A 26,808-nucleotide genomic window follows, 5' to 3' on the forward strand; every position below is an offset into this window, starting at 1 on the left:
AGGTGCCGTGCAACAGAGAATTCGAAAACAATATGGTGTGTGGATTTAGTTTTTCTCAAAGTTCATTATTGTTGTTATCATTTCAAAATTTTTATTTGTATGAAATATTTATAAAAAGACCCTTTAAGATTTTTTTTTGTCATCTTTTTTTGGCTACACATAGGTATCTTTCTATTAAAAATAATTCTATTTGAAGTAATGTTAGGTATCAATGTGGACACCTTCCTAGTAAAGATTCGGATATTGGTTCACCACGTTGTTAGGGATTAACTCCTTTGCTTACAATAAATTTTACTTTTAACATTTTAAACTTTGAAAAAAATTTGCTAAACTATCAGTTTATGTTGAATTATGTGTGTGTATAGTTTATTACATTATGGTTAGTTCAATTTGTTGTTATTATTTTTCTACTTAATTTATTTTTTTTACCAATATGTCTGATTTCCTTCATCTTTTATTTTACAAGATTTTCAGACCTCTTGATTTCACCCCAAAAAAAAATTTAGGGAAAATTGCAATAAAAAACCCTTAAAATAGCAAAATAACAAAATGCACACTTAAATAGAGGAAATTATTTGGAGAGATTAGGTCTTAAATTGTAATTATCAAATCAATCCTAATGGACCAAAAAACCTTTTTTCCTTTTCCTCTTTCCTCCTCCTCTCCCTCTCTTCTTCCCTCTCTTTCCTCTTTTCTCTTCCTTCTCTCTCTAGCGAACCTATTAAGCCACCATCAATACAATCCATAAGATTACTTAGTTGCTTGCTCCAAAATCATAACTTTCTTTGTGTTTTCCAACCCACTGATTTGTAATGGTGACAATGAAAACATGTTAACTGTGGAGTTTCCATATTTAATTTCCTGCAAAACGTATAATGCCGATATATTATTCTTGATATAAAGGTTCTCCTCATCCACAATCTCTCCTTATTCCACAATCTCATTCTGATATCATATATCCATGACGTATGGAATAAAATCTCTACTCATGCTTGAAAGACCAACTTCCGGCTTATCACAACTCAAATAAAAAACTACTATTGTATATAGCAAAAACAAAGTAACTATGCATGGTGAAAAAGCAATTGAATATCTAAGTATTAGAACCACTGCTAATATAGATATAAGCTAGTAGAATTACATCAGTTAAATCACTACTAATGACAAGTCTAGTATAGAAAATAATAAGTGTAGTATGAAAAATAATAAGGATTGAAAAGCTATTCATATCAACTTAAGTTTTAGCAGAAACTAGTATTATTTTCACAATTTATTTGTGAATAACAAATCTAGTATGAAAAATAACAAATATTGAAAAGCTACTCATATTAATTTAAGTTTTAGCAGAAATTGACATTATTTAATCACAATTTATTTACAGAAATTGACATTATTTTCACAATTTATTTACAAATGATAAGTTAACATGGAAAATAACAAGTGTTGAAAAGCTATTTATAATAACATGAGTTTTAGCGGAAAGTGGCAACATTTCTACAATTTATTTGTGAGTGACAAGTTTAATATGAAAAATAACAAGTATTGAAAAACTATTTACATTAACTTAAATTTTGACAGAAATTTGCATTATTTTCACGATTTATTAGGAATGACAAGTTTAGTATAGGAAATGACATGTCTAGTATGAGAAATAAGAAATATGTCACGGGTTTAACATGAAATTATGTTTTATGAGAAATTATTATTATTTCCACATTACATAGCCAAATGACAAGTGTGTTAAGCAAAATAATAAGTGTGTCATTAGGTTTCTCATAAAATTAAGTTTCATGATAAGTTGCCATTATTTCCACATTTCATAGCCAAATGATAAGAATGATAAGCCAATCACAAGTGTGGTAAGCAAGTGACAAACTTGTGAATGGGTTTTTGATGAATTAAGTTTTATGAAAAGTCGCTATTATTTTCACATTTCATAATGTAATGACAAGAGTGGTAAATCAAATAACAAGTGCAATAAGCAAAATCACAAGACTGTGATCGGGTTTTTTATTAACTTTAGAACATTAAATATATACATTGTTACTATTTAGAATTCATAAATACAAAATATTAACACTGTTATGCCATAAACAAAATATCAGTATTTTCATATCGTCATGTCCTATTGTGCTATCATAGTAATAATTATGTAGTTACAATAGTACTAAGGAAAATTATGACAATGGTAAACCAAATAACAATAAACCAGAGGTGTTCTGACGGCAACTAGTTTTTGTAACATTCAATGATAAGTATACATTAACATGGTCTATCTACTTAATGTTTTTTTTTTCCATTAGTATTTCTACATCGTCATATAAACATAGTACCCAAACAATATCTATCTATTAATAGTCAGTAACCTGCAAACTATAATCTTAAAAAGAGAAGGAATTTAATTTGCTCAAAGAGCTTCGTCTTCAACTTGCAAAACCCAAACAACGTCTTCCAACTCTAACACCGGCTAGAAACAAGTATAGAATAGAGTGAGACTCTAAGAGAACATACCTCTTGTAACCCCAAACACAAGAAACTGAATGGATGATCAATGTAGGGCTTTAAGAGAACCTATCTCTTACAATAGCCATGAAAACACCACAATATTGATTAATCCCTTAATAGTTTCGAGTATGCTTACAAAAGTACAAGGACACAAGCAAGGCTCACACAAGAGAAATAAAATCCTCCATATTATTAATCATTCAAATCATATCTGTCTGGAAAGAGTACATATTGAATTATTTATAATTTAAGACTCTTGAAAACCCTAAGTGATAATATAAACCCTAATAGCCCTGTTATAAGCTATTAGAGCCTAAAATACTAACTAAATAAAATGTATCAAAAATAGATATGAAAATACAATAAAAATAGAAAAATTAAGAGACCTTCTAGAATACCCTAACTTACTAGTCAAAATAGAATAATCTAAATTACTCACTACCTAAGAGGATCACATCAATAATGAGAATGATCTTATTTTACTCTCTACTAATTAATAAACTATAAAATAGATAAGTATTTTCCTTCGAGAAGAAATTCATACAAAATAGGAAAGTGTAAATTAAGAAACTAATTAAAAAAAATAGAACCGTAACTAATGCCATATAAGACCACTCTTGATGCTTCTTGGACCTTCCAAATGAATCTTCAAAAATGCTATTCACATTCATAAGCATGTATGGGCTCTTTAGACATCCATTTGGGTTTGAATATGGTTGGATCACGTTTTGAAACTCCTAAGGTCTATAACGCAATGTATTTGGGCCCTAGTTTAAAATATTATAGTTCCAATAGACTCCTCCATATACATATAATTGTGTGGGGCCTTTAATAACATAGGACTTGACTTCAAATGCTCTTTTTGAACTCTTAGAACATGCTTTTATTTTTCTTAAGATTTAAGTGTTCATACTCCAATGACTCACATGCTATGATGGCTTCGGGGATGGCTTTTCATATGTCATGTCAAGCTTCGCATATGTCTATGTTATCCTCCACGCAATGATCCATGTCATCTTCTGTGTAAGTATTATTGATCTAGAGATTCATTAAACACTTTGGACAGCTTATTAGATTTTAGGACCTCTATATGAAATACCTCCTGGTATACTATCACAAACTTTTGGTGAGACCCATATAGGTAGCTATGGCATAGTCGGAGAGGGATTTGAAACAGAGGAAAGGGAATGTGGTGGTGCTACAGGAGGATTTGATGAAGTTTAAACTGGAGGAGGCAGCAATGGAGAGGGAGGTGGCCATAGCGAGGAGAGATAGAAGAGAATTTAGAGAGGATTTGGTCATTGTGATGAAAAGTGATGAGAAAATGAAAGACAGTGCGAAGAAGATGAGAGAAGGAAGATTTAGTTTTATAGAGATGGGGATAAGGATGAGGAAGGGGACTTCAAGGAGAAGGAGAAGGAAGTGGAAGAGGAAGAAGAGGAGTAGAAAAGAGAATGAGGAGGAGAGGGAGAGAAAGAGAAGGAGGAAGAAGAAGAAAGAAAGAGCATTTTAGTCTTTTAACTAACATTTCATAATTCATGCTAAAGAACTAGTCTCTGGCAACAATTTGGTAATTCGAGAACTCGTATTACAATTTTATAATTTTTAGAGTCTTTACTTGTGATTTTATAAAAAATTTATGCTTAATATTATAAGGATAACGAATAAGCTTCGAATAAGAATAACAACTTAATTTTACCATAAAAAATCTTCCTAAAATTCATAACTCCTTTAAAGCCACGGAGTACCAGATTCATAATTTATTAAGAGGGGACCTTTACAAATTGACAACTTCTTTCTTAAAAAGGTTAAGCTGCATTCAGTATCTCGAAATACTTTTTCAGGTATATTCACTATTTAGCACCTTAAAGTATTTTGTGATTTATTCAGCATTTCGAAGTATTTTTTAAGTGTGTCCAGTACCATGAAGTATTTTTTTGCCTTGATGCTAGATGCGCCAAGAAACTATTTTTGGGTGTTGGACGTACCTAAAAAAAATATTTTGAGATGCTAGATATAACAAAAAATATTTTATGGTGCTGGATGCAATCTAAAAAATATTTTGGGGTATTGGATGCACCTTAACGCTTCTTCAAAATGATAAGTAAACTTCATAAATTAACAACAAAGCTTTGGTTGTTATTCATAGCGAAAATGACAAAAAAAGAGGGTTCAAAAATGTGATTTTAACAATTTAGGAACCTGATGGTTGAAAATGACAGAGAGGCCAATTAAAAATTTGAAATTTTAAAAAAATAATAAAAATGCCTCTTTTTTTTCTTGAAAGGTTCAAATTCAATTCCTCGCCGAAGACTGCGTTGGCGATGGCCACCAGCATGGTAGCTGTAGACAGTCTTATTTCAAATGATAGAGAGAGAAGCCAAAATGACTTCTAGCGATTTGGTTTGTGCACTATGCATGCAACCAAATAGTCAGAGGTTCGACTTGGCAGAGAAGAAGAAATGATAGGGAGAGAAGTAAACCCAAATTAAAATTTTAAAATTTTAAGAAAATAACAAAAATACCACCTTCTTTTTTTAAAATGTTTAGCCCCTTGTCGGAGATCATGTTGGTGATGGCTATCAGTGCAGTGGCTGCTGGCAAGGTTTTTTTTTTTGTGGTAGTTTTTTTACCATGGGAAATTATTTGAGGAAAGTGGTGGGTCATTTGGGCCACTAAAAAAATGACCATTAGGTCACTAATGATTTCTTAACATTATAATACCCAAAAAAAAAATACAAGTCAACTTCCTTACTCTGACTCCAGCTCGTGACAACAATTTATTTAAAAATGACAAGTTTTGATTGAAAAATAATAAGTCTAAACCTGAGATTAATAAGATATTTTTTTTCCCATACATAACACGAAATAACATGTGAATTAACTAAAAATATAATTATTTATTTATGAATGACAAGTCTTTATTGTAAAATGACAAGTTTAAACTTGAGATTAACAATATCATTTTTAATTTATTCACATATTATATCACATATTATGTATAAGGAAAAAAACTTTTTTTTATTTCACATTTTTAATATGTTATCTCACATATTAACAATATCAGTTTTAATTAATTCACATGTTTAGACTTGGGCACTTCTTTTTTGCATTATAATATTAAGAAATCATTGGTGGTGTAATGGTCATTTCCTTTGTTGGGTCAAATAACAATCCGGTGGTATCAAATCCCAACCTACCACTTTCCCCATATGATTTCCCATGACCCAAAAAAAAAAAAAAACTTCTGCTATGAAAAAAAGCATTGCCGACATCCACTATTGTAGTGGTGGCCAACTAGTCCCCAGTGAAGAGTTGAACTTTTAAAAAATAATAATAATAACAAAGAGACATTTTTGTTATTTTTCTTGAATTTTAAGATTTCAATTTGAGTTTACTTCCTTAAAATCACAATTTTAGCCTCTTCTTTTTTTGTCATTTTTCTTTATTTATATAAAATTTTCATATAGAATATAAGCAAATACTAACCTATGAATATTTTTTTTTGTAGTAACATAATTAGGAATTTATAGAAATTTCATCTCCATATTTGATTTGATTTTTTTTCCCCTAAGCTCATGTATTCTTTTATTAGAAGTAATCATGCTCAACTCATTGTCAATTATTAAGTGTGGATACCTCACATATTAAGAATTCAAATCTCAGTTTATTACGTTGTGGGAGACTTTTTTCTTTTTTGACAAGTGCCGTTGGTTTTTGATTTGATATTTTGATTGAAAAATCTAATAGAACATAACTCAGAACTACACCAAAATCTGTGCAGAGATACAAGGCTTGAAAAGCAATTCTTGTTCTTCTCATGACAAATTTGCTACAGTTGTTCTACCTGGACAGAAAATCCACATTGGCATCGCTTAGTAAGCAAGGAGCTTTCCTCATCAAAGCTCTCGCACTCTTTCAGAAACACATGCTCATGCTCACTTGCTTCTGTCTTGGATGGAACTTCAACCGCACAAGCAGTATGACATTCAGGACTGTTCTCCTCATAATTGCCACTAACCATGGCTTTCATTTCTTTATTGTCTCTGGCTTGGCGGTTATCAGTTGATGTCTCTGATGGAAACCTGCTATTATAGCGATTATTTAACCGCTGACGAGTCACAATTGAAGAAAGAAGCTGGTACCATCGAGAAAGAGCTCTCGTTTCATCCCTTTTCTTCTCTTCAGCCCGTCTTCTTTCCTCCTCCTCAGCATGTGCCTAGACAAGTGAGCAATGGCAATCAGACTACAATAAGGGCTGTGTCAAAGGACAGCTTTAATTCTATTGGAGGCAAGTTTAGTCATTTTCAGAATCAACTCTGAAGAAGGGTCAAAGGGTTTCCCAAGCATGGAGAAAAATATAAATTAGCCGGCCTCCTCGAGCGCAACAATCATACACACAAAGCAGAGGGCTTTTATCAATGAAGAGACGATGATTCACATGAGATGCTAACCAATTCAAAATTTGTCCTTCATTTCACCCTCAACAGTTCCCCCCCCCCCCCAAAAACAAAAAAAAAATCTCTCCCCTCTCTTATCTTCTTTAAGGAAATAAAATAAAAGCAGAAGAATAAGTACCTCTAGAAGGACATCCTTGAATTCAGCACATACCACAATACCATCAAAGACAGGATGCGAACGACCATTTTTAAATTCAAAACCAACCATGGCAGGCGCATAATCAATCTCTAGCTTCTTTGCAACAGCAAATGCCTTTGGAAACCTCAAGTGCACAGTCCCTGGAGGAAGGCATTTCTCGGACCAAACTTCAACCTGACCACGCTCATTCTAGATAGAAAAATAGTAAATACAGAAATCAGTGGAAGGTAATTGTATAAATAGCAGATGTTTCAACGAGGATACGTCCGCAGAAAGACCATCTTTCAAACACATGCTTTTTCCCCAAATTACATTAAGCAGCACTCATAGTAAGTAGCAGAAATGACCTTAGGAACTATCCCATTTACGGCGTGAGGCAGATTAAGAGGTTCCAGTTGCCACTTCCCATAGAGTTCAATATTTTCCTTAGAATCACTGCAATCATAGTAATCCGCTTCAGAATCTTGTACTTTGTCAAGTCTTACAGAAGATTTAAGGACCTGCATGGAAAGTTGAAAAGTTATTAAAATTTATTTGAAAATTAAAGGGAATAAAAATATTATATGAAGGAAACTTTGTTGAGCCCTATAGGTCGTACCAGACCTTTGCAGGATGTTCGCTGGCTTTAACTTGCAGCCCTTCCCGAAGCCACCTCCCTTTTGTCTTAATCGTCTGCACACAAGTCCTTGGGTAAACTGGGAGGCCTGAACAAAAGCCAAGAATTGGGCCCTTTGGATGAAGAACCTGATACTTCGTAAGCCATTTCTCTATTGCATAAAGTGGGTGACTTCTGTAAGCCTGCACATGAAAGAAAGAATCTTATGTAGTAGTTCTTGTTATTTATCATCCTGCATATCTATCTTGTCGTTTAGGCAAACTTTTAACTACCTGCTGATTAGTAGGAAGAGGCTCAGTTAATGCCCTAGTCTGAAATTCAACATCCTCAAGGGAGCTTCGAGTAGGGACAAAAGAATTACTCTTGCTGGATTCTGCAGACATAGCTTGGTTTGTTTCCAAATGAACCCCTCCTCCAGTGGCCTCAGATTCTAACTCTCTCAGTGGAGCCAAAACTGAATCCCACCACACTGAACTAACTCGTTGTGATGCAATCTTGTGCCATTTCATACAGTACCTGATATGTCAATACCACTGTTATAATGTTAATGATTGCAGAGCCAATTTTATAATCACAATGAACTAATTTAATGGAGAGAATGCAAGACCTGCGGGTCACATCTTTGGCTCCCTGCCCCGCAAAAGCAAGAACATATCTCAAAGATGTTTTACATGCAGCAACCATGGATTCAACTTTGTGTTCTCCATCAACAATCAAATTGACAGCATCGATATGAACCCACTTTCCTGTCAAATTCTCTCCATTGCAATATACTTCTGCCCAATACAGAGGAGATTCAAATTTCATTGGCCCAACTGCTGTAGAGATTTCCTTGGGGAAAGCTAAAGATTCATCACTTATAATCCTTTTGACTCTTTTTGATGCACTGTTAAAATTTTCTGAATTAGTATTCAAGATTCTTGAACATGACTCCTTTTTGTTCTCCTCATCCCTAATTGCTGTAGCTGAAAGAGCCATTTCCAACTGCATTTCAAACTCAAGATCTCCTTTCCTCTTCGATTTACCAGTCTTGTTGGAGAGACATTCGGAGTGATTATGTTCTGTCTCAGGATCTTGTGAGTTTGACAAATTACAATTCAACTCATCAGCAAAAGCGGGATTCCTGGATTCTATCACATGGCTTGTAGAGTGGCGTTCCTTCCTTTCATATGATTGCCCAAGAGAAATTTCACTGGAATTTTCCCTCACATAGCAAGCAAACAAATTTTTAGGGGGCCTACAGTCCTCTTCAGGCCTGGATACCATCACTGTTGAAGCATTAAATATCCCCTTGCTAGATCCACTTGCATCAGATCTAACGGATTGACCTGGTTTAAGAGAGGCAACATCCAAAATGGAGACAAACCTGAAATATTGCTTCAGAAGAAAATTGTCATGTAAATATAAAAGGTAGGAGGAGTTAGTTAGTTAGTTAGTTATGATAGTTATGATTAAGATGTAAGTGACTTGACCCTTGGGCTTTAGACTAGCATAAATAAAGCGAGAATTCAGAATCAGGGTAAGAAGAGGGAAGGAGAGGGGAGAGAGAGAGATAGAAGGTTCAATCAGTAGATCTTGAAAACAAATTCAACATTCGTTAAACATAATCAAAGTACCCTTTCACACAAAACATTTTTAACATGTTCATTTTGACCATCCATTCCACAAAATCAATGTCCAGAACTTCATTAAGATGGATAACCACAGGGTCACATCTTCTTTCCATATTAGTTGAAAACAAGGTTAACATAATAACTGTTCTATTGTTACTTATTATTTAGGCTCATCTCTTACAGGCAACTTTATACATGCACAAGGATATATATTTCATTTCCCTTTCGTAAAAAGTAATAAGAATGAGATCCTAAAGGTGCTTACGGACATAAAAGTTCTTGATGTAAATAAGTTAAACTCGTCTGAGAGATTACTCCCACAATAGGAAATGAACACATTAACATGATACCATGAATTATCACATCTATGAAGCATGCTTAACATTGCACTAAAGAATTCCATATAGAGATTTTATTATCAAACCTCAAAGGGGAGCCAGTATCCTCAACTTTTGTTACATTCAAAAGGGTCTTAAACTCATCTTTAAAATCAAGGCTAACAAGTTAAATACGTAACTGGTCTATTTGAAACAATATGATTTTTATTTTGGAAAAAAAAAAAAAGAGCCAGACAAATATAAACTTGATTTACATGGGATACCTTGTCGTAAGATTCAAAGCTCTAAATAGGGCCACTGATAATGCAGCAATCTGCATGAAAAAAGAGCCAATTGCAAAAGAGGGGGGGGGGAGGAGGAAAACCTGTTACTGCAGCTTCTCATAGAACAAAGCAATCAACTAAAAGCTTCATATAACACAAACCATTTTTGAGTGACATTATTTTAGTACTGGTTCAGGCTGATTATAAGCAGATTAACAGGTACATCGAATCCTTTCATACCAAGATTGAATTAATAATAAGAGATCCACATATTTCTGCCACTTGAAAAGTTTTAGATATATGCTAACATAAATGAGAACATAGTATAATGGATCAGCACTCGGATAATCTTGTTGAAATGAACGTAGCTATTCTGATTTTAAAAAAAAAAAAAAAAAGGGGGAAAAGAATGTAACTCTTACTGAAGCACAATCTTAAATCTACATTAATAATGTGATAAGAGCTCTACCTCCTCAAAACTACCCTCACGTGCTTCAAGAGCAGCTGCCAAAGCAGAACGAAATGACATTTCTGCACTTGTGAACTTTCTAACACGAAAATTATTATGAAACTGCAGTTCCAAACAAATAAAACAAAACAAGATATGAGTAGTGCAATGCCACGAGTCTGTCCAAGATGGTCCCCGAATGAAACAGAATAAAATTGTGTGCTACTTAATCAAACCATACCCATGCAACTAAAGGATGTAAAGCTTTTGAAGTGAGCTTGGTGACATTTGATAGCTGAAGCAAGTGTGCAGGAAGTAGAGAAAGCAATGAGGCCTGCCATGATAAAGAAATGCCACAAACTAACATTCGTTAGGCAAGTAAATAGAGCAAGACTGCCGTGTAACCTTGGTATTATTTCCAATAGTAGTGATTAGAAATTTAGTTACAAGCCTCCTCATTCAAACAGAAGGAACAAAATAGGGAAAATTACTAATCTCGTAGGTTAATGTAGAAGAAATAAACAAAGGAGAGAAATGGAAACGAAGGCTAATGACTCTGTTGTCGCCTCCTCTTAGCAAAAGATGCAACATCTCTGGTTTTGGTATGAACATGGATGGGCCCACTAGGCCCATCATACTCGATTCAATAAGGCATAAACTAATTGCAAGAGGATAGATTCATAAACGCCTAAAACATAAAATATTAGAATGCCAGCTCCAAAAGTTGGAAGTAAATTAAGATCAGGGACCATTGCTCCAAAATATTGAAGAGTAGCTCTCGTTCATACGAACAAAAGGAGCACTTTATGCAAATTCCTACATCAACAACTAATTTTGAAACAATAAAAATTAGATATAGTTATATCTAGTTGCTATTTGACAAACCAAGATTTTAATTGGACAAATATTTTCAAAGAACTAATTAAGCCCATTATCAGCAGCAGGCCACTTATAACAGATTAGGAAGGGTGTTAGGCCTATTCAGGGTCCTAAACCTCTAAGGCCTTGTGAATGAACGAAAAGAGGAAAGGAGAGCTATGACTTGGCGTTTATAATATCTTATTTTGAAAGCAACCAAGGCGTTTCATATTGTATACCTTTTTGCATATTGTTTTTTGGGTTAATATAATTTTTTATCCCTGAAGTTTAGGCCTATTTTGGTTTTGGTCATTCAAATTTCAAATATGTAGTTTTAGTCCCTAGAGTTTAGTCCATCTTAAAATGTTAGTTCTTGGAGGTGAAGCAATGTTAAAATCGACCGAAGTATCATAAAGGGAGTTAAAGTGATGAAATAACTCACCAAAAGGAACCTAGCTAAATCTTGTATGGATAACAGGAAGAAGAAAAAAAGAACAAGTTCTCAAAACACAATGTAGAAAACAATTCTATAAAGGGGGATGAGTTCCCAAAATACAAGGCAGTGAACAACTCCTCAAACAAACAACAGGGGAAAAAAAAGGGGGCTAAACAGCTGTGTTTTGAGAATCTGTTCTTTTTTTTCCTCTCTATTATCCATACAAGATCTAGGGAGGTGCTATCAAGTAAGTTTACATCACTACTTTAACGCCGTTTATACACCTCAGCAGATTTTAATACTGTTATATCTCCAAAGACTAACATTTTAAGATAAACTAGATTCTAGGGACTAAAACTACAGCTTTGAAATTTGAGGGACCAAAACCAAAATAGGTACAAATTTCAGGGACCAAAATTATATTAACCTTTTTTTTCAATAAAATACATATTGTTTTTAATATACTTTATTATACACACTCAAAAAATTACTTAAAATTCATAATTGACGTCATTTGAACATAATTGATGTCATCTGAATTTACATGGTTATATTTCCTTAATGCTCTTAATATTGTTACATATATAGACACAAATTATCATGTCTGGTCACTAACAAAGTTCAACAGTTATTGCAATCCATGGACAGAACTATACAGATTTTATATTTGTTAAATTTCAAGTTATAAGTAATAACAGAATAGTTAACCACACTTTCCTGAAAAGTTGATTATTGCATTGGCCTTTATGGATTAATTCATGCAATTATGTTTCATACAAGTTATCCACAAGTCCACAACCAATATATATGTGATTTAACAATTTCTTTGGGCCGATTAAACTGTAGATTTGAATTAGAGACAAGGTTTTTTACTTTATGTTTGTAATATTTGTCTGTTTGCAACTTTTTATATCCATATAGTTCTTTCCTTTATGTATTTAACTGGTGTATCATTTGATATCATATAAAAAAAAAAAAATGTTTCCTCTACAGCCAGAGATGAAAAAATTGTTGCTCAAGTTTCGTCACAATAGTTCAAAGCTATATTTATGTATCATCAGCTTAGGTAAAATTTAGTTGTCTATAAATCCAACATTATCATCTCATTTATCAATCAACAAAAAATTGTAATTATTTTAATTATCCATTAATGATGTTTCCCAATTTGATACAATAAATTTATGTAACATCAATCATTGTCCTTATTATATACATTTCTTCCATAAATCTTCGTTGTCTATTGGTCTGTATTTTATTTAATTTAATTTAATTTAATTTTAATTTAATTTTTATGGTTTTGGCTTTTCTATACAATATACTCAAAATAATTTTAATTATCTCAAGTGAAGCAATGCTATCCTGTGCATACTACGGGTGTCCATTCTAGATATTGACTATAACGTATTTTTATTCATAATGAGAGGCCAAGAACTAACCTGAATAAGAGGATCATCACAGATTCTGTCAATTAATCTTCCACGAGAAAGTAAACAAAGCAAATGAACCTTGTGCACAAGCTCAGCAAAGCCCTGAAGAATGCACAAAAGTAACTTCAGCAACTGGCCATAGTTAATTATAACATCAACACCAAGTATACAGCTGATTGTTGCTAGAAGATGATATTGAACCTTATCCTGGGCTGAAGCACGGCGAATTTGTTTCTGCGTAGATAAATCAGGGGTCACATTCAATTCAATAGTCATAGGATGATCATGTGCTGCAATTGAACCCTCTTCCCAATCTGAGTCATCCATTTCTTCCTTGTTGTTCAAGTGGCTTTTGTCTAAACTTACATCATCACATTTCTCTTTGAGAGAAGCATTTCTCATAACATTTCTACTACAATGTCCAGTCTCTAAAGTATTTGGTGGAAGAACTGGTTCCAAGGCTTGACATTCATTTCTTTCTGACTCAGACTGCGGCTATGAGAAAATCAGAACCTCATATTTCAATGAATTTACAACGAAGGTAAATTATACAGCTAACCAAAAAACATCGCACAGAACAAGCTGTAAATTAGCAACAAGACAATTTAGTGGAACTAACCACCCCAACTGAATGATTTAAATGAAGATCACTGTCATCTGTCTCTTTCACAGAAGATCCAACTTTATCGGCACAGCTTGTGAGTTTGCCCCCAGCCTCCCGGGATGTCTCAGCCAGCACTCCTGGAAATCAGCATAAACATTGGTTACACAAATACTATAATGTCACTGCCTCGTTATTCTTGGACGGCCAACTCAAACATGAAAAGATTAACATACTATTATCAGACCAATGTCACAGGGCAGCTGACATTGGCTTCCACCTTCCAAGTTATGTGGAGCTCTCGTTTCATTTTCCTTAATTTTAACAACGATTGAACAACAGCAACAACAATGTAAGTGAACTATACTTTAACATGTCACTAACATTGGATGTATAAATTCATTTATCTGGATGTAAATTACAGGTCTAAGACTATAGGCAGCTCTTTTAAGTTAGAAAAAACTTGAACATCGTATTTTTGCTTTAAATTCCCCAAGCAAATGCAGAAACTGATGTTAAGCCAATTACAGGTTATTATTCCAATGCCACAAATGTTCAGCAGGGGCAAATCCAAAAATTTAAAAAAAAAAAAATCTCATCTTGAGTTTGAGGCATCAAAACTCAAATATTCAACTTCAATTCAATCGGCCCAAGGCGTCAGAAATCATAACCGGACACATTCACTTAAAAAACAGAACCACAGAAGCATAATTAGTAAAGTGATAAACTTTCCACCGCTGACACATCAAGGTCAAACTAACAGCACCACCCTACACACTCCTGCCTCTTGCATTCTATGGATTTAAAGAGGATTTTCAGATGAAAGAGACATTTGTTGCAGAGAAGAAAGACGTAAAGTCCAAAAGAAGGAACTCCCTCTTTCAAAAGTTGATTAAATGTTTCAAATGGCATAATCCCTCCGCAATTTAATTGGAGCCATATCTGTTCACTTTCGATATTAGATAAAGCATGTTCAATTTTTCTCTTTCTCGCATTTCTGAGAAATACAGGAAAAAGAATAAAGAAGATAGAACATCAAGGTAACTACCTGACGCTAAGGCACGTCTGTTTCGCTTGGAACTGCCTCTGCTTCGCATTACTCCAGTCTTGCCTATCTCTCAGGATTCGAAGAGGCGGGAATGAAAAGTGAGACTGGTCGCGCCTAAAACTGTTGGTTCTTCCATAGGGAAAGGAAAGGCATTAAAAAGACGGAAAGAGCCCCAAGGGCACTTTTGCCACGTTCAGGGGTTTTTGGGTGCAACAGAATAAGAATAAAATTTGAAAAATGAAATTGGGTGGGATCTCATCTACTAGCTTCTCTCTTAATTACAAAACCTCATTTATAAACTATAAATAAAATCTTATAATTAAGACCGAATGTAGTATATTTTTACCTTTAATGCCAATCATTTCATTCAATTTCCTATTTAGTATATGTATGTACTACATTCGGTGGTTAAAAGAAGAGTTATATAATAAATTTGTCAACAATAAGAAAATTACTTAGATTAGTTATTTGTAATAAATAGATTTTTTTTCCAAAATGCCCTTATCAATCATGTGCATTAATATTATCCATTGATGAAAATTTTTTAATATGTATAATCACTGTAAGAATTACCTGGAAACAAAATGAATAAATATTATAGACAAAATATATTAAGATATTATATTTAAAACTAAATTAAATCTCTAATTAACTCTTATATTAAGGTCGAAGAGAATACAAGTTTACTTTTAATTTATTATTTTGCAAACTTCACTGCCTCTAGTGTTATATATAAGATATGAATAACCAAATTGCACAGATAGTTAGTTAAAATTAATTAAAAACAATAAATGTGTAAAAATATATATTTTTTAAATATGTCCTTATTTATGAATAGTCCTTATTTATGAATAGGATAAGTGAAGGAGAAAATGAGTGAAAAAAATATATAAAAGAAAATATGTGAAGAAAAAGAGATGCAAAAGAGGCTACCAAACAAGAGAGAATAAAATTTAATTTTTGATCAATATGTGATAATTAATACTCCCTTCGGTCCTATTTATAAGTTTCAAATTTGAAAAAAATTATAGTTCATTTTATAAGTTTCAATTTAAATTTGTCTTAACATTTAATACATTTTTTAATGTTGTCTTTAATTATTTATCTCTTATTATATTTCTCCACATATTTTCTTTTATCCTTTTTCACACTTATTATAATTGTATATTTTGAAACAAAACTATATTTCTAACCTCTTTATTATTTTTAACTGATTTTAACTAATTGTTTGTTATTTAGGAATTGGTTATTTAAAACTTATAATAAGAATCAGACCGAGTACAATGACATGCACTAAAATTAGGTTAAAAATGAGTTGGAAAAAAAAGGATAAAATTGAAAAGAAAAAAAATGAATTCGATTTTCATGTATAAAGTATAACTTATGAAAAAGATCAATTCTATCCCAAATATATAGGAAAGGGAGAAGTATGTCACTGGAACGTGTGTATATGCATATTAAATAAAGTTAAAAAAATAAACTTTAAGACAAAACTGACGAGGTTTTAGATTTTTTTTATTTCAGTAAAACATGTTAAAATTTAAAATTACTCCCTTTGATCCTTTTAATAAAGATCCCGAATCATGCGATTTAAGAAATCTTAAAATTTGTAAAAGATTATATATTTTTAAAATGTGCCCTTATTTATAGGAGGATAAGTAAGAGAGAGAAATAATATGGAAAAAAAAAAAAGATGAGAAAGAATGTACAGTAAAAAATAATTCAATTAATAAGGGGTAAAACTGATAAAAATACACTACCTCCGGTCTTTAATATAAGACCCGGTTTGATTTTATGTTGGTTCTAAATATAAAACTCCAATCCATTTTGTCTCTCATATTTACTTAATTTTTTTAAGATAATCATTCTAATAATTATAGTTTTAGCTAACACATTTGATTAGTAAAGATATTTTAGGAAAGACAACACCTATTTATTACAAATGACTAACTTGAATTCTTTTATTTATTTTTTCAAATTAGTGAACTGGTTCTTATAATTAGGACCGGAAGTAATATTTAATGCGCAGATAACCCAAATAGCATCTTATAAAAATGATTGGACTAATTCAAAACTTTAAATCTTTTGAAAAACAACAGAGAAACTATCTTATAAATTAAACCAATGAAATATAGAATTGAGAGCCCAAAAAAAAACACAACCAAATGGCAATGATCAAAAATATCGAATTGGACCAGACGGTCCTGCCGGTTGAACCACTGACCAAATTCGGTGACCATTCAATTTGGACTGAAAAACTATTTTCACGACATGTGTTGAGCTGTCATTGTGGGTCTTTGTTGTTTCCCTTGTAAATTTTTCAAAAAAAAACTTTGTACGAAATTTTAGCCCGGAAAAGTCACCAGCCACGTTGGCACCCTGTTGAAGAGAGAGGAGTAATTGAGCAAGAGAGGATGTTTTAAAACTTGCTCTGATCGTATTAAATATTGTTTCTTGCTCTGTTACTGTCATTTACCTTGTAAAATTTGCTGTCAATATAAAGCTCATGTCCTTCACTTTCGTGGAAAACTTAAAAGGAAAGAAGATAATTACCACTAAATCCTATTATCATTTATTATTCTAAAATTTATCACTACAAGCTGTTTATTGTCATTGAGATTTTTTAATAATTATAGTAAGATTTCATAGCAATTCACCCAAAAAATCAATCGATCTTTTCTTTCTCTCTCATGTCTTGACATCAATTTTCTCATAACTATGGCGTACGAGTCAATCGAAGATATTAAAAGGAGGAAGTTTACGAGCTTCGGAGATATATCGATAGTGGTAATAATTAGGCTTATTTAGCAACAAATAAAGGGTCCACAACCGAGTAGTACCTTTTTACATCAGAGAATATAAATACAAAAGAACAAAAAGAAAAAAGAAAAAACATACGTTCTTATCGTAGGGAATAGTCCGGAGATTCAATTTCTTAATTATCAGTGAAAGAATGATTGTTATGGCAATTTCTTAATTAAAAATAAATTATTCTTAATTATGAGTGATAAAATGACCGCACTAAGTGGTATATATAGTAAAGAATCTTATGCTAATATAAAGCTGTTCTCATGTATAATATGTTCTTTTCCATTCATACAAGAACTGAATATTATCTTCCTGAGCACAAATATAAAATTATGATCAATATTATCAGTCAGTGACACAGATTTACTAGAGGATCAGCATAAAACAGTCTCTTATACATATATACATATATACATATATATATATAGTATATTCATTATCCCTCGTCATAAGCGGAGCTCACAGGAAACACCACAGCCAGAGAACAACAGCACAACGATCATTGCACTGAATCACAAGAATAAAGGACGAACCTCTAACACAAGGTTCGGGACCTGCAATGAGGATCAAACTGATTCATTCATTGTCACCTTCAACCTCAAACTATTGATCTTCATTAGAAGACTTCAGGTCAGCACAAGTTCTTTGAATTTAGCGATGCACTCTAATGCTTTCTTGAACTCATTTTCTTCCAACGCGATGTTGAACCGACAGTAACCAGGAATTCCGGTCCAGGAGCCACTGTTTATGCATAAACCAGTGGCTTTGAGAATGGCAGTCCTAATATTTGAGTCATCAATCTTGATTTCAGTGGTGGCATTTCCATGGCTCTCATCACTTTCTGGTGAAATCTTGAGCTTCATGATCTTGTCGAGATAGGCCGAGGGCTTGGCCACGACAGAAACACCAGCTGAGGAATCAAGCACATCCCACTCACATTTCTCAAGAGCCTATGGCCAGTAAGAAAGAAATGAAGAATATATCAAAATCATGGCAAATACAGATAAGTTTGAAATTATAGATCATAGGCAGATTAAGATTCAAAATGATTTGGAAGTTAAAAAGCATGTGCTTTTGAAATGTTTGGTACACTGAATAGGAATGAATCCAAAAAATGAACTGAAATGTAACAAGAGTATAATAAAAATTGCATCTTATTTTTTGTATATTGGAAAGAAAATCTCTGCATAAATGCAACCAGCCGGGCCGCATGTCTTAAGAAGTATTATTTCTTAAGTGAACATCTGAATATATAATTAGTTTCATGATTCCTCTACAAAAACTTGGCTGAATAACCATACAACATTTTGTTGCCAGTTCAAATGTGCAAGAAGTTACACTGAGCGGTCATTCCAATAATGTAATTTGAAAGCCAAACGGGAGGTTCAAGCAACATAAGGAATATATTATTTTACTAGCTGCTTGCCCTTTCACAAAACAGAAATTATTTTAAAAATCTAATTTCAACAAAATGGCTTAACGTAAGTTCATGCTACTTCAATTAATGAAGCACCTGACATGGAACGTTTAGAAATTTTGCTGTAGTCATGCAATCGTGTTTATAATTTATCTTTGAGATTTAGGCCACAAAAACCAGCCGGGTAGAATTCAACAAATAAAGTTCTAAATAAAAATGAAAAATTACCTCTTTCAAGCATTTGTATCTACTTCTCAATTCCCTCGTGTGCTCAATAGTGACATCATATAGGTCTGCTGATTGCTGCTCCATGAGACCCAGCAACTTCTTTATGGCATATTTAACAGTACTATGGGGTCTGCTTAATCCTGGAAAGGTATAAAATGCGTCGACTAAAACTGGCTCGTTTAGAATCAGAAACCCAAATCTGAGGACACCATTGAGCATCTTCAGAGATAATCCTCCAAAAAGAGAAACACAAAATGATGGCTTGCATGAAGAACTTAGCTCTGACAAGCACTGATGCAAATTCCAGCCACCCCAGCCTTCATAGTCATATTCCAAACCCGAAAATGAAGTGTCAATTACAACTCTTGCCCCATATTTAGCACAAGTTCCTAAGACTTCTTGCACCTCACCGTTGCTATAAAGTGAACCAGTTGGGTTAACTGTTGGGCCAGAGATATAGACCCATGGATTTTTCACAGTCTCAAGGACTCCAGCAAGTGTCTTCCCTGTGAGCTTGAAACCTTCATTGACATTGGTGGGAATTGTCACTATGCTAGCTTGCAAAAACTTGGCAGCCGTAACATAGTTCCCATTTGATCCAGTTGGAAAACATAAGGTGCCACCTTCTTTGATGCAGCAAAGGACCAATTTATTAAAAAGAGCCGTTGAATTTTCAGCATATATAATTTCTGCGTTGTTATCTGTTGGGAAACCATAGTTTCTACTGACAAATTGTTTGATGTTTGGGGTGACATTAGTTTCTGATTCTGTCATGTTTTGTCTTGCGAAACTTTCAAAAATAGAAGCCTTGATAGAAGATGGAATAGACAAGAAGCTTTGATCACTATCCATGTGGATTAGAGACCCGTTCTCCGCCCCATCGATGGACAGCTCCGCATTACTAAGCACTGGTATAGTTGAGCCAGCAAATCCTATCGTAGCTGCTGATTTGACATTTTCACTGTTTCTCTGAAGAAATAAGTCAAAATTTAAGTCAAAATTTAGGTAATGAAACAAACTTCCAATGGGGATAATTAATCTAAGGAGTTTAACTGCCCAGATGTTGGTAACAATAAAGAAATTGAACAAGATGGGCTAGATAACATTTTCGTTTTTCAGATTGTAATCAGCCCAGGAGTTCAAATTTGAAACAGTTAAGGCACGGAACTCCAGGAGGCCTCTGGCTCATCAGGAACAAAAAAAGAATCAATGACCATAAATTAGTTCCGACCATTACACTAGGTTATGCATGGGAAAAAATATCAGTTTGTCAATTGATTCATCCATACCAAGTTGATTGTTCTAGTTTGCTTCAGATAACAAGGTAGATTGAAGGAGACTAAGGTAGTAATGGATATGCCTAAGTTCCACATCAAAAATTATAGAATGCTTTATAGGGTATTTAAGCGACTTGGTTCTCCCACCTCAAATGCCAAGGCTTCATATTCATTACGGTTGAATCACAGTTGCCATCGTCTTCTTTATCATTTCTCTATCTATGACACGCATTTATGACATCCATTAAAGTCCATTCAAATCCCTTGTAGGCATCATGAATTCTTGATATGGTGCCAAATTGTGCTTTGATACCATTTGATGCATGGTAAAATATAACACTACTCTTTACTCAACTTATTCATATCCAATACGACTTTCTCATTCATTATTTATAAGCTACTGGGGATGCAAATCATCTAATACACTCCCCAATTACTCAGAGGAAGTAAGACTGACAAACCTGAGTAACTGGATGTCTGTCTGCAAGCTGAAAAGCAAGAAGCTCATGAAAAATACAACCATAGTAGTACTGACTAATCCGTGAAGTATTGCCCTCAAGTAGTTCAACAGTTTTGGATAAGGCACTGAAGAGAGACTCTTCTTCAGAAATGACAAAAGCTACTTCTAAATCTGGATAAACCTGCAATATGTTGTTCAAATCATCAAGAAGAAATTGTGAGGAAAAAAATCGAATGTGCCCTGTATGTGGTGATTGAGTCAAAGCAGTCAACACAGAACTTTACCTTATTCTTCACTAATCCACATATAATTGCTGCATGAGTAGGAAGAGTATTTCCTGCTAGATATTTTAGGACCCCAATAGATCCTGGGAGGCTGGATAGCTCAAAGTGATCAGATATGTCTATAAAGAGACGAGATCCAATCTCCCGTGTTGCTTCCAAGAGGTTAACAAAACCTGAACTAGTAACTGCCTCAAAAAGAGCAATCCCAGTCACCACCACTTGTGGCTTCAACTTCTTTATCAGTTCTATCATTAAGTCCGACTGCCTAGGAGCTTCAATTACTGTAAGAGTATCCTCTGAGGAGTCACCAGATACTGCATTCTTCTGAAAAGAAAAAGAAAAATAGCATATTTAAGTCAGATTAACATGCAGAGTTTTCAAAATGAAACAGAGAAATTCAATCATTTATTTCCACTAGCACTCCTTTTTTTGGGATAAAATCCACTGGCAATTTCCAATTTTGGAGAAATTATATATTTAGAACTAGAACTATGGATATGGATACATCACTAAATAAATGCTAAGAGAAGCTATGCAGGCGAAATGAAGAGGGAAGGTCTCCACGATGACAAACAACTTTATCAGGACTCCATATCTGTCAGCAAAAGAGAGGGTCATCATCATCTTTATTCCTTTTTTATCCCATTAATATAAATGCAAGGAACAAAAGACACATTTCCATATGTTCAAAGTCTCAATATGGCAGTTGCAACTAATACCTCTATATTCTCCTAAGCAAAAGAATGTTAAAAATATATGGTGATTATTGCTCAGCTGTTAAGATTATATCATTAACACTAAACATCTTGTTCACCTGGATAGAAAATATTTGTTCATAAAATATAAATAGGGAGAAATTGAAAGATATGATACAGCCAAGCCAGTCACTATTAATATCAGCAAAAAATTTTATTGCAGAAAAGAAGTTGGCTTATGCCGATTAAATGGTTCTGATAATATAGAACCACTCATAAGCCCATCTCTTCTGTCAAAAGAAGCAGCAGGTCATACAGAAAATTCTCGTAAATTGGTGATATCAGAAGCCCATCGGCTTTGCAAAATATTAGTAAATTTGTAAATTTCCAGGAAAATGGATTTTATATCCAACAGCTCCATATTACAACAGAATCCCTTATTTAAAACCGCCAGAGAAATAATATCATCCTGATATGATAGGGTAAGGATACCCCAGAATGACAGGGAGTTCATCATCGTTGCGCTAGATCTCACTAATCTCATCCTCCCACGGAAAGTAAGTGATGCACAACTCTCAGTGTCTGGCAGTTTTATTCCACTGCTCAAAATCTTGAAAGCACTTTCTGATGTATCTTGTAGATTTTGGTCAGCAACTAACACATTAGCATCATAAGGCAGCTAAATATATTTTTCCCATGCAAAAGAGTTTTTTTTTTTTGGAGCTGCTTATGCTCTGATGACATAAACTATCCAAACTGGTTTACTTTCACCCTTAAAAGTTCTAAGAGATTTCAGCAAGTGGCAAAAGAATTCAGTCTGAATCAATTCGATTCCTGCAGAAATTTAAAGTTCAAGGACAAAGATGTGCCAGGCTCCCAGCTATATGAAGCAAGAAGCTGTTCTTAAAGGAATCTGCTACTAGAAAATAGAAGTTATGGTTGCAGTTGCTTATGACACTTTGAACAACATGAAACACCAAAAAGCATGTCATGGAAACTGCATACCTCAACTGCCAAAGATGTTAACCACTGCCTGGGCAGGTGTCGAGTCAGGTGTTCATCAACAATTGCAAGATGAGGTGAGCACAAGCGAAGAGCATTCTCAATTGCTACAGTCCTTGAAGGGCAGATGATCACATTCTATAAAAAGATTTGCAAGGAAAAAGTCAATATCAGGTGCTACAGGACATTTTCCAAACGTGAGCCAGGTAGCTCAAGTGGGGAAAATGTAACATGCCATCAACAAAAACAGTATAAAGGACTGCAGAGAATTTACATTTTATTTTCAATACATCATAGTAGGAAGTATTTGCACTCATGAGACAAAGAAGGTACAAATTTTAATTCCTATGAATATCCACAAACTTTAACCCATTTAATATGTAATAATCTAATAATAAGATTTTCATCGCATGAGAATACAAGCCAACAAGACAGAGTCTTCTAGAACAAAATGAATAGAAGAGTTAGAATACTATAAAAATTAAATCATCTGACAGAAATAGTGTTACTAGAAAGTAAAGATAAAAATCTAACAACTTGACAAACTAATAGATAAAGATGAGAACCAGGGAAAAAAAAAAAAAAAGCTTTAGGAGTGAGTGTACTAGTAAGAACTTGTGCTAGCCACCAAAAAACAAATATTACAAAATTTCTAATAACATGTTCTATGCTGCACAACTTTTTCTTGTCATCTTGAACACTCCTCCCCAAGATGCGAAGTAAACATTTACCATACACGGCTTATAACTAGCTTTCCTAGCATTCCAAATCTATTTCCCAAAAATTAAGTCCAGCTTGAGTAATAGCATTCGACTCCCTAGTTTTTTTCCAAATTTATTTGGTCCTTATTTCCAGCTAATATTTGTAACGATTCCCATGTTTTCACTAAAAGGGTTGGTCAGAGGTAGATAGGTAGGCCCACCTCCTTATTGGACACTCTCAAACCTTTGGTCTCATCTCTTGGTCTTCGTTTCCAATTTGCTGGTTTCCTGTGAATTCTAATGACAGTTGTTTGCTCGCCTTATCCAACACAACTCAACTACTACAAGATAGCACAAAAACATCAAACAGCACATGAATTCTATTCTAATTCTAACTTCTTTAAAAGAAGATCCTTCCAATTTGACGCTTTTATCAGCTGAAAAGCAGCAACCTGCTTGCTGTGTTTCATATAATCATCCGTGCATGATTAATGCCACCATATAAGGCAAGTATATAAGTGAAAGTATGGAATCAGAAAAGACTGATAAAGGGACAGAGTGGCACCTAATAGGATTCTCATTTTTATTTACATCATAATATGCCAATAAAAACATTCATGGCAAAAAATAGTAGCAGCCAGGAAATGAATGATAGCATAGAACAGAGTTGATGAGACATCATCTTATGTGTTATGCATATGTGCGTATTCTGCAGCATGGCTAAATAATGAAAGCAGCATGCTAAATAATGAAAGAAGCACAATGTCACTCTTACATTGGCAGTCACTGGAACATGGTGATACTTTTTCATAAATCCTGCAACAAGACTGCGAAATCCTTTGGATCCAGATGGTGGCTCATAAGGAAAATACGAATTCTCTCTTAAGATTCTTGCAAGATAAGCAAGGAAAGGAATTTTCTCATCCGCAACTGAATCATCATCAAAGGACAAATCTAAAGAACTGCTGATCTCTTTGAATCCATTTTTAAGAAATTCAAAAATAACCTTAACCTGTCAGTGTAAGAATGCATCACACTTTAATTTCCTCCTATATAAGGAAAATAGATATGCTTTTTGTAATTCAGAGGCTTTAGTGAAGTACACACCTGACTAGGGTGACGAAGTTGACAGCTGTAAACTGATAGAGCATGAGAAATGCTGCCACCAGCCTTTCCATATGCCCATGCTGTCCTTGCACAAATTGACTGATCACCAGAAAGTCCCATAAAGAACTCAAAACGGTGTGGACTGTTCTTCTCAATCTCAACTAAGGCACTAATATCTGTGTCTGCAGCCTGTACCAACACAATAATAAGGCCTCTTCCACTGAATAAATGATATCAAGTCAAGGAGATATTTGCTTGCCTGAAGAATTTTAGTCTGCCAAAGTTTTGTGACGCGGAAACCCCGACGTTCAAACAATCGTTTGCAAACACCTTGACCTGGGCGACCTCCCATGTTAAATATCATGATTCCATTTGGTTTGATTACTGCTATTCCCTCTTCAACCGCCCTAGCAATTAACCCTAAGCCAAACTGATCCTCAACAAAACCCTAGATGGATTAAAAAAAAATGAGAATGGTGCTGTACAGTTATAATTAATTCGCCAGCATATTAATCAGAAATATTTCTACAGGTTGATATCTTTCAAACTTGGTGAATATGGAATGAAAATTATTGAATGAGAATACTAAGCAGTAAAATTTAAGCTGGACACAAAACCATGAGCTTTTGGAAAAATATCAGAAAAGTAGAGCTAATGAAACTTTATACAAGCATGTCAAAGATTAACAGTTACGTATTTGGCATTTAAAGAAGCGAAACATAAAAGCTAAATACATTATAGACAACCAATAAAACAATACCAGGGATTCACCAAATTAAAGTAATAATAATACAGGAAATTTCTTACCTGAAGCGCACAATAATTGCTCAAGGAATAAAGGAATTCCTCACTTGCATTTTCAGTAATAATCTTAGACATTGCATCTGGGTTGGGATTAAGAATCTGCATGAATCCCCACAAGCATAATTAATATCTTGAAAAAAGATTAAGAGATTTTTCCCAAAACACCTCCGAATAAACAAAATTCATCAAGTCCTAACTCCTAAGGTTGTTAGAGAAGCAAATTCCTCCAAGGTTCTGAGATCAACTAAGTCAAGAGAATAAGGCCGAAAGTTGAGACTGTGCTTCTCTGAAGCCAGAAATATGGCATGCATAATAAAAGCATAGCATTTTTTATGGGAACAGATCATATAATTTGCGGTTTGTTTATTTGGCTTTATAAGTTGTGGATTATGTGACCACAGTGATGTGACAATAAAAAAAAAACTTTTAATTTTAAGATAAGGAAAGGGAAAAACTCACTTCATGGGACTTTCACTGGTGTTTGGCGTTTTTCCAATAACCAGACTGCTTTTGCTAACAGAAATTGATAAAGAGAACAGAAACTAACTAAACTGTTTTGTTTCTTGATAGAGATTACTTAGAAAGTACTTTTCATAGCAGTAATTTTTTCAATAGTACAAGACTCAATATTATTACTAAAAAATGTGAGGAACTTGCCAAAAGTTTAATGCACAAAACAAACACCAAAATCAATAATTCTCCAAATAATAAACAAAAGAATGGACAAGAAACCACAGGATACAGCTATGAATTACATGGCATAAACAAAAGAAAGAAGGGACCTGCACCTGAATAGCAACTTTCATTAATCAAATTATCAAGTTATTATTTCCAAATCAGCACCATTCAAAGAATCAGAATATAAAATGAAAAACATAAAATCAAACATTTAATTCAACTCAAGCAAAAAGCATCCACTTAATAGTATCCATATGAGAACTCCAACTCCAGTGTCCTACATAAATATCAAAGGAAGCCTTTAGAAGGAGCTCATGGTCATAGAATCTTGACAGTCCCGTAGTCACATGGCCCCAAAAGAGAGGCCTGGATAAACTTGCACAGGGATACTATAACAAAATTATATCCTCCATAAAAACCCAGATAATGTCCTATATAAGATGGTTCTTGGAATACCTGAGGTATGCAGCCCACAATTCTCTCAAGTGAATTTCATGCTCTCTGCAATATGACAGAAGATCAGATTCATGAAACTCTACCCTATCCAGCAAGGTTTTCTTCTCCTCATCATAGACAGGCTGGCCCTTTTCATCTA

At 33.8% G+C, this 26,808-nt stretch overlaps 1 protein-coding gene and 1 pseudogene across 3 annotated transcripts; both read right to left on the reverse strand.

The window, feature by feature from the left end:
* Positions 1–6,206: 6,206 nt before the first annotated feature.
* LOC114759938 (DNA repair protein RAD4) lies at positions 6,207–14,872 on the reverse strand. 3 transcript variants are annotated; one of them, XM_028949180.1, is made up of 14 exons: positions 14,753–14,816; positions 13,941–14,018; positions 13,723–13,844; positions 13,305–13,592; positions 13,113–13,205; positions 10,624–10,716; positions 10,404–10,505; positions 9,935–9,984; positions 8,328–9,086; positions 7,993–8,236; positions 7,708–7,902; positions 7,452–7,604; positions 7,084–7,293; positions 6,338–6,724 (listed from the first exon to the last, which is right to left on the reverse strand). In XM_028949180.1, exons 4-14 carry the CDS (start codon positions 13,503–13,505, stop codon positions 6,338–6,340), a joined length of 2,487 nt encoding a protein of 828 aa, XP_028805013.1. In that variant the 5' UTR covers positions 13,506–13,592; positions 13,723–13,844; positions 13,941–14,018; positions 14,753–14,816. The 3 variants fall into 3 exon arrangements, with proteins under 3 accessions (XP_028805011.1, XP_028805013.1, XP_028805012.1); XM_028949178.1 differs by lacking the exon at positions 13,941–14,018 and having other exon boundaries at positions 6,207–6,724; positions 13,305–13,598; positions 14,753–14,872; XM_028949179.1 differs by lacking the exon at positions 13,941–14,018 and having other exon boundaries at positions 14,753–14,872.
* Positions 14,873–17,805: 2,933 nt separating this feature from the next.
* LOC114759937 (methionine S-methyltransferase-like) lies at positions 17,806–26,803 on the reverse strand (annotated as a pseudogene).
* Between the last annotated feature and the right edge of the window lie 5 nt (positions 26,804–26,808).

Source organism: Neltuma alba, unplaced genomic scaffold (genome assembly GCF_004799145.2).
Source record: "Neltuma alba isolate B1F8T4 unplaced genomic scaffold, ASM479914v2 tig00010920_pilon, whole genome shotgun sequence".
Classification (NCBI taxonomy): Eukaryota; Viridiplantae; Streptophyta; class Magnoliopsida; order Fabales; family Fabaceae; genus Neltuma; species Neltuma alba.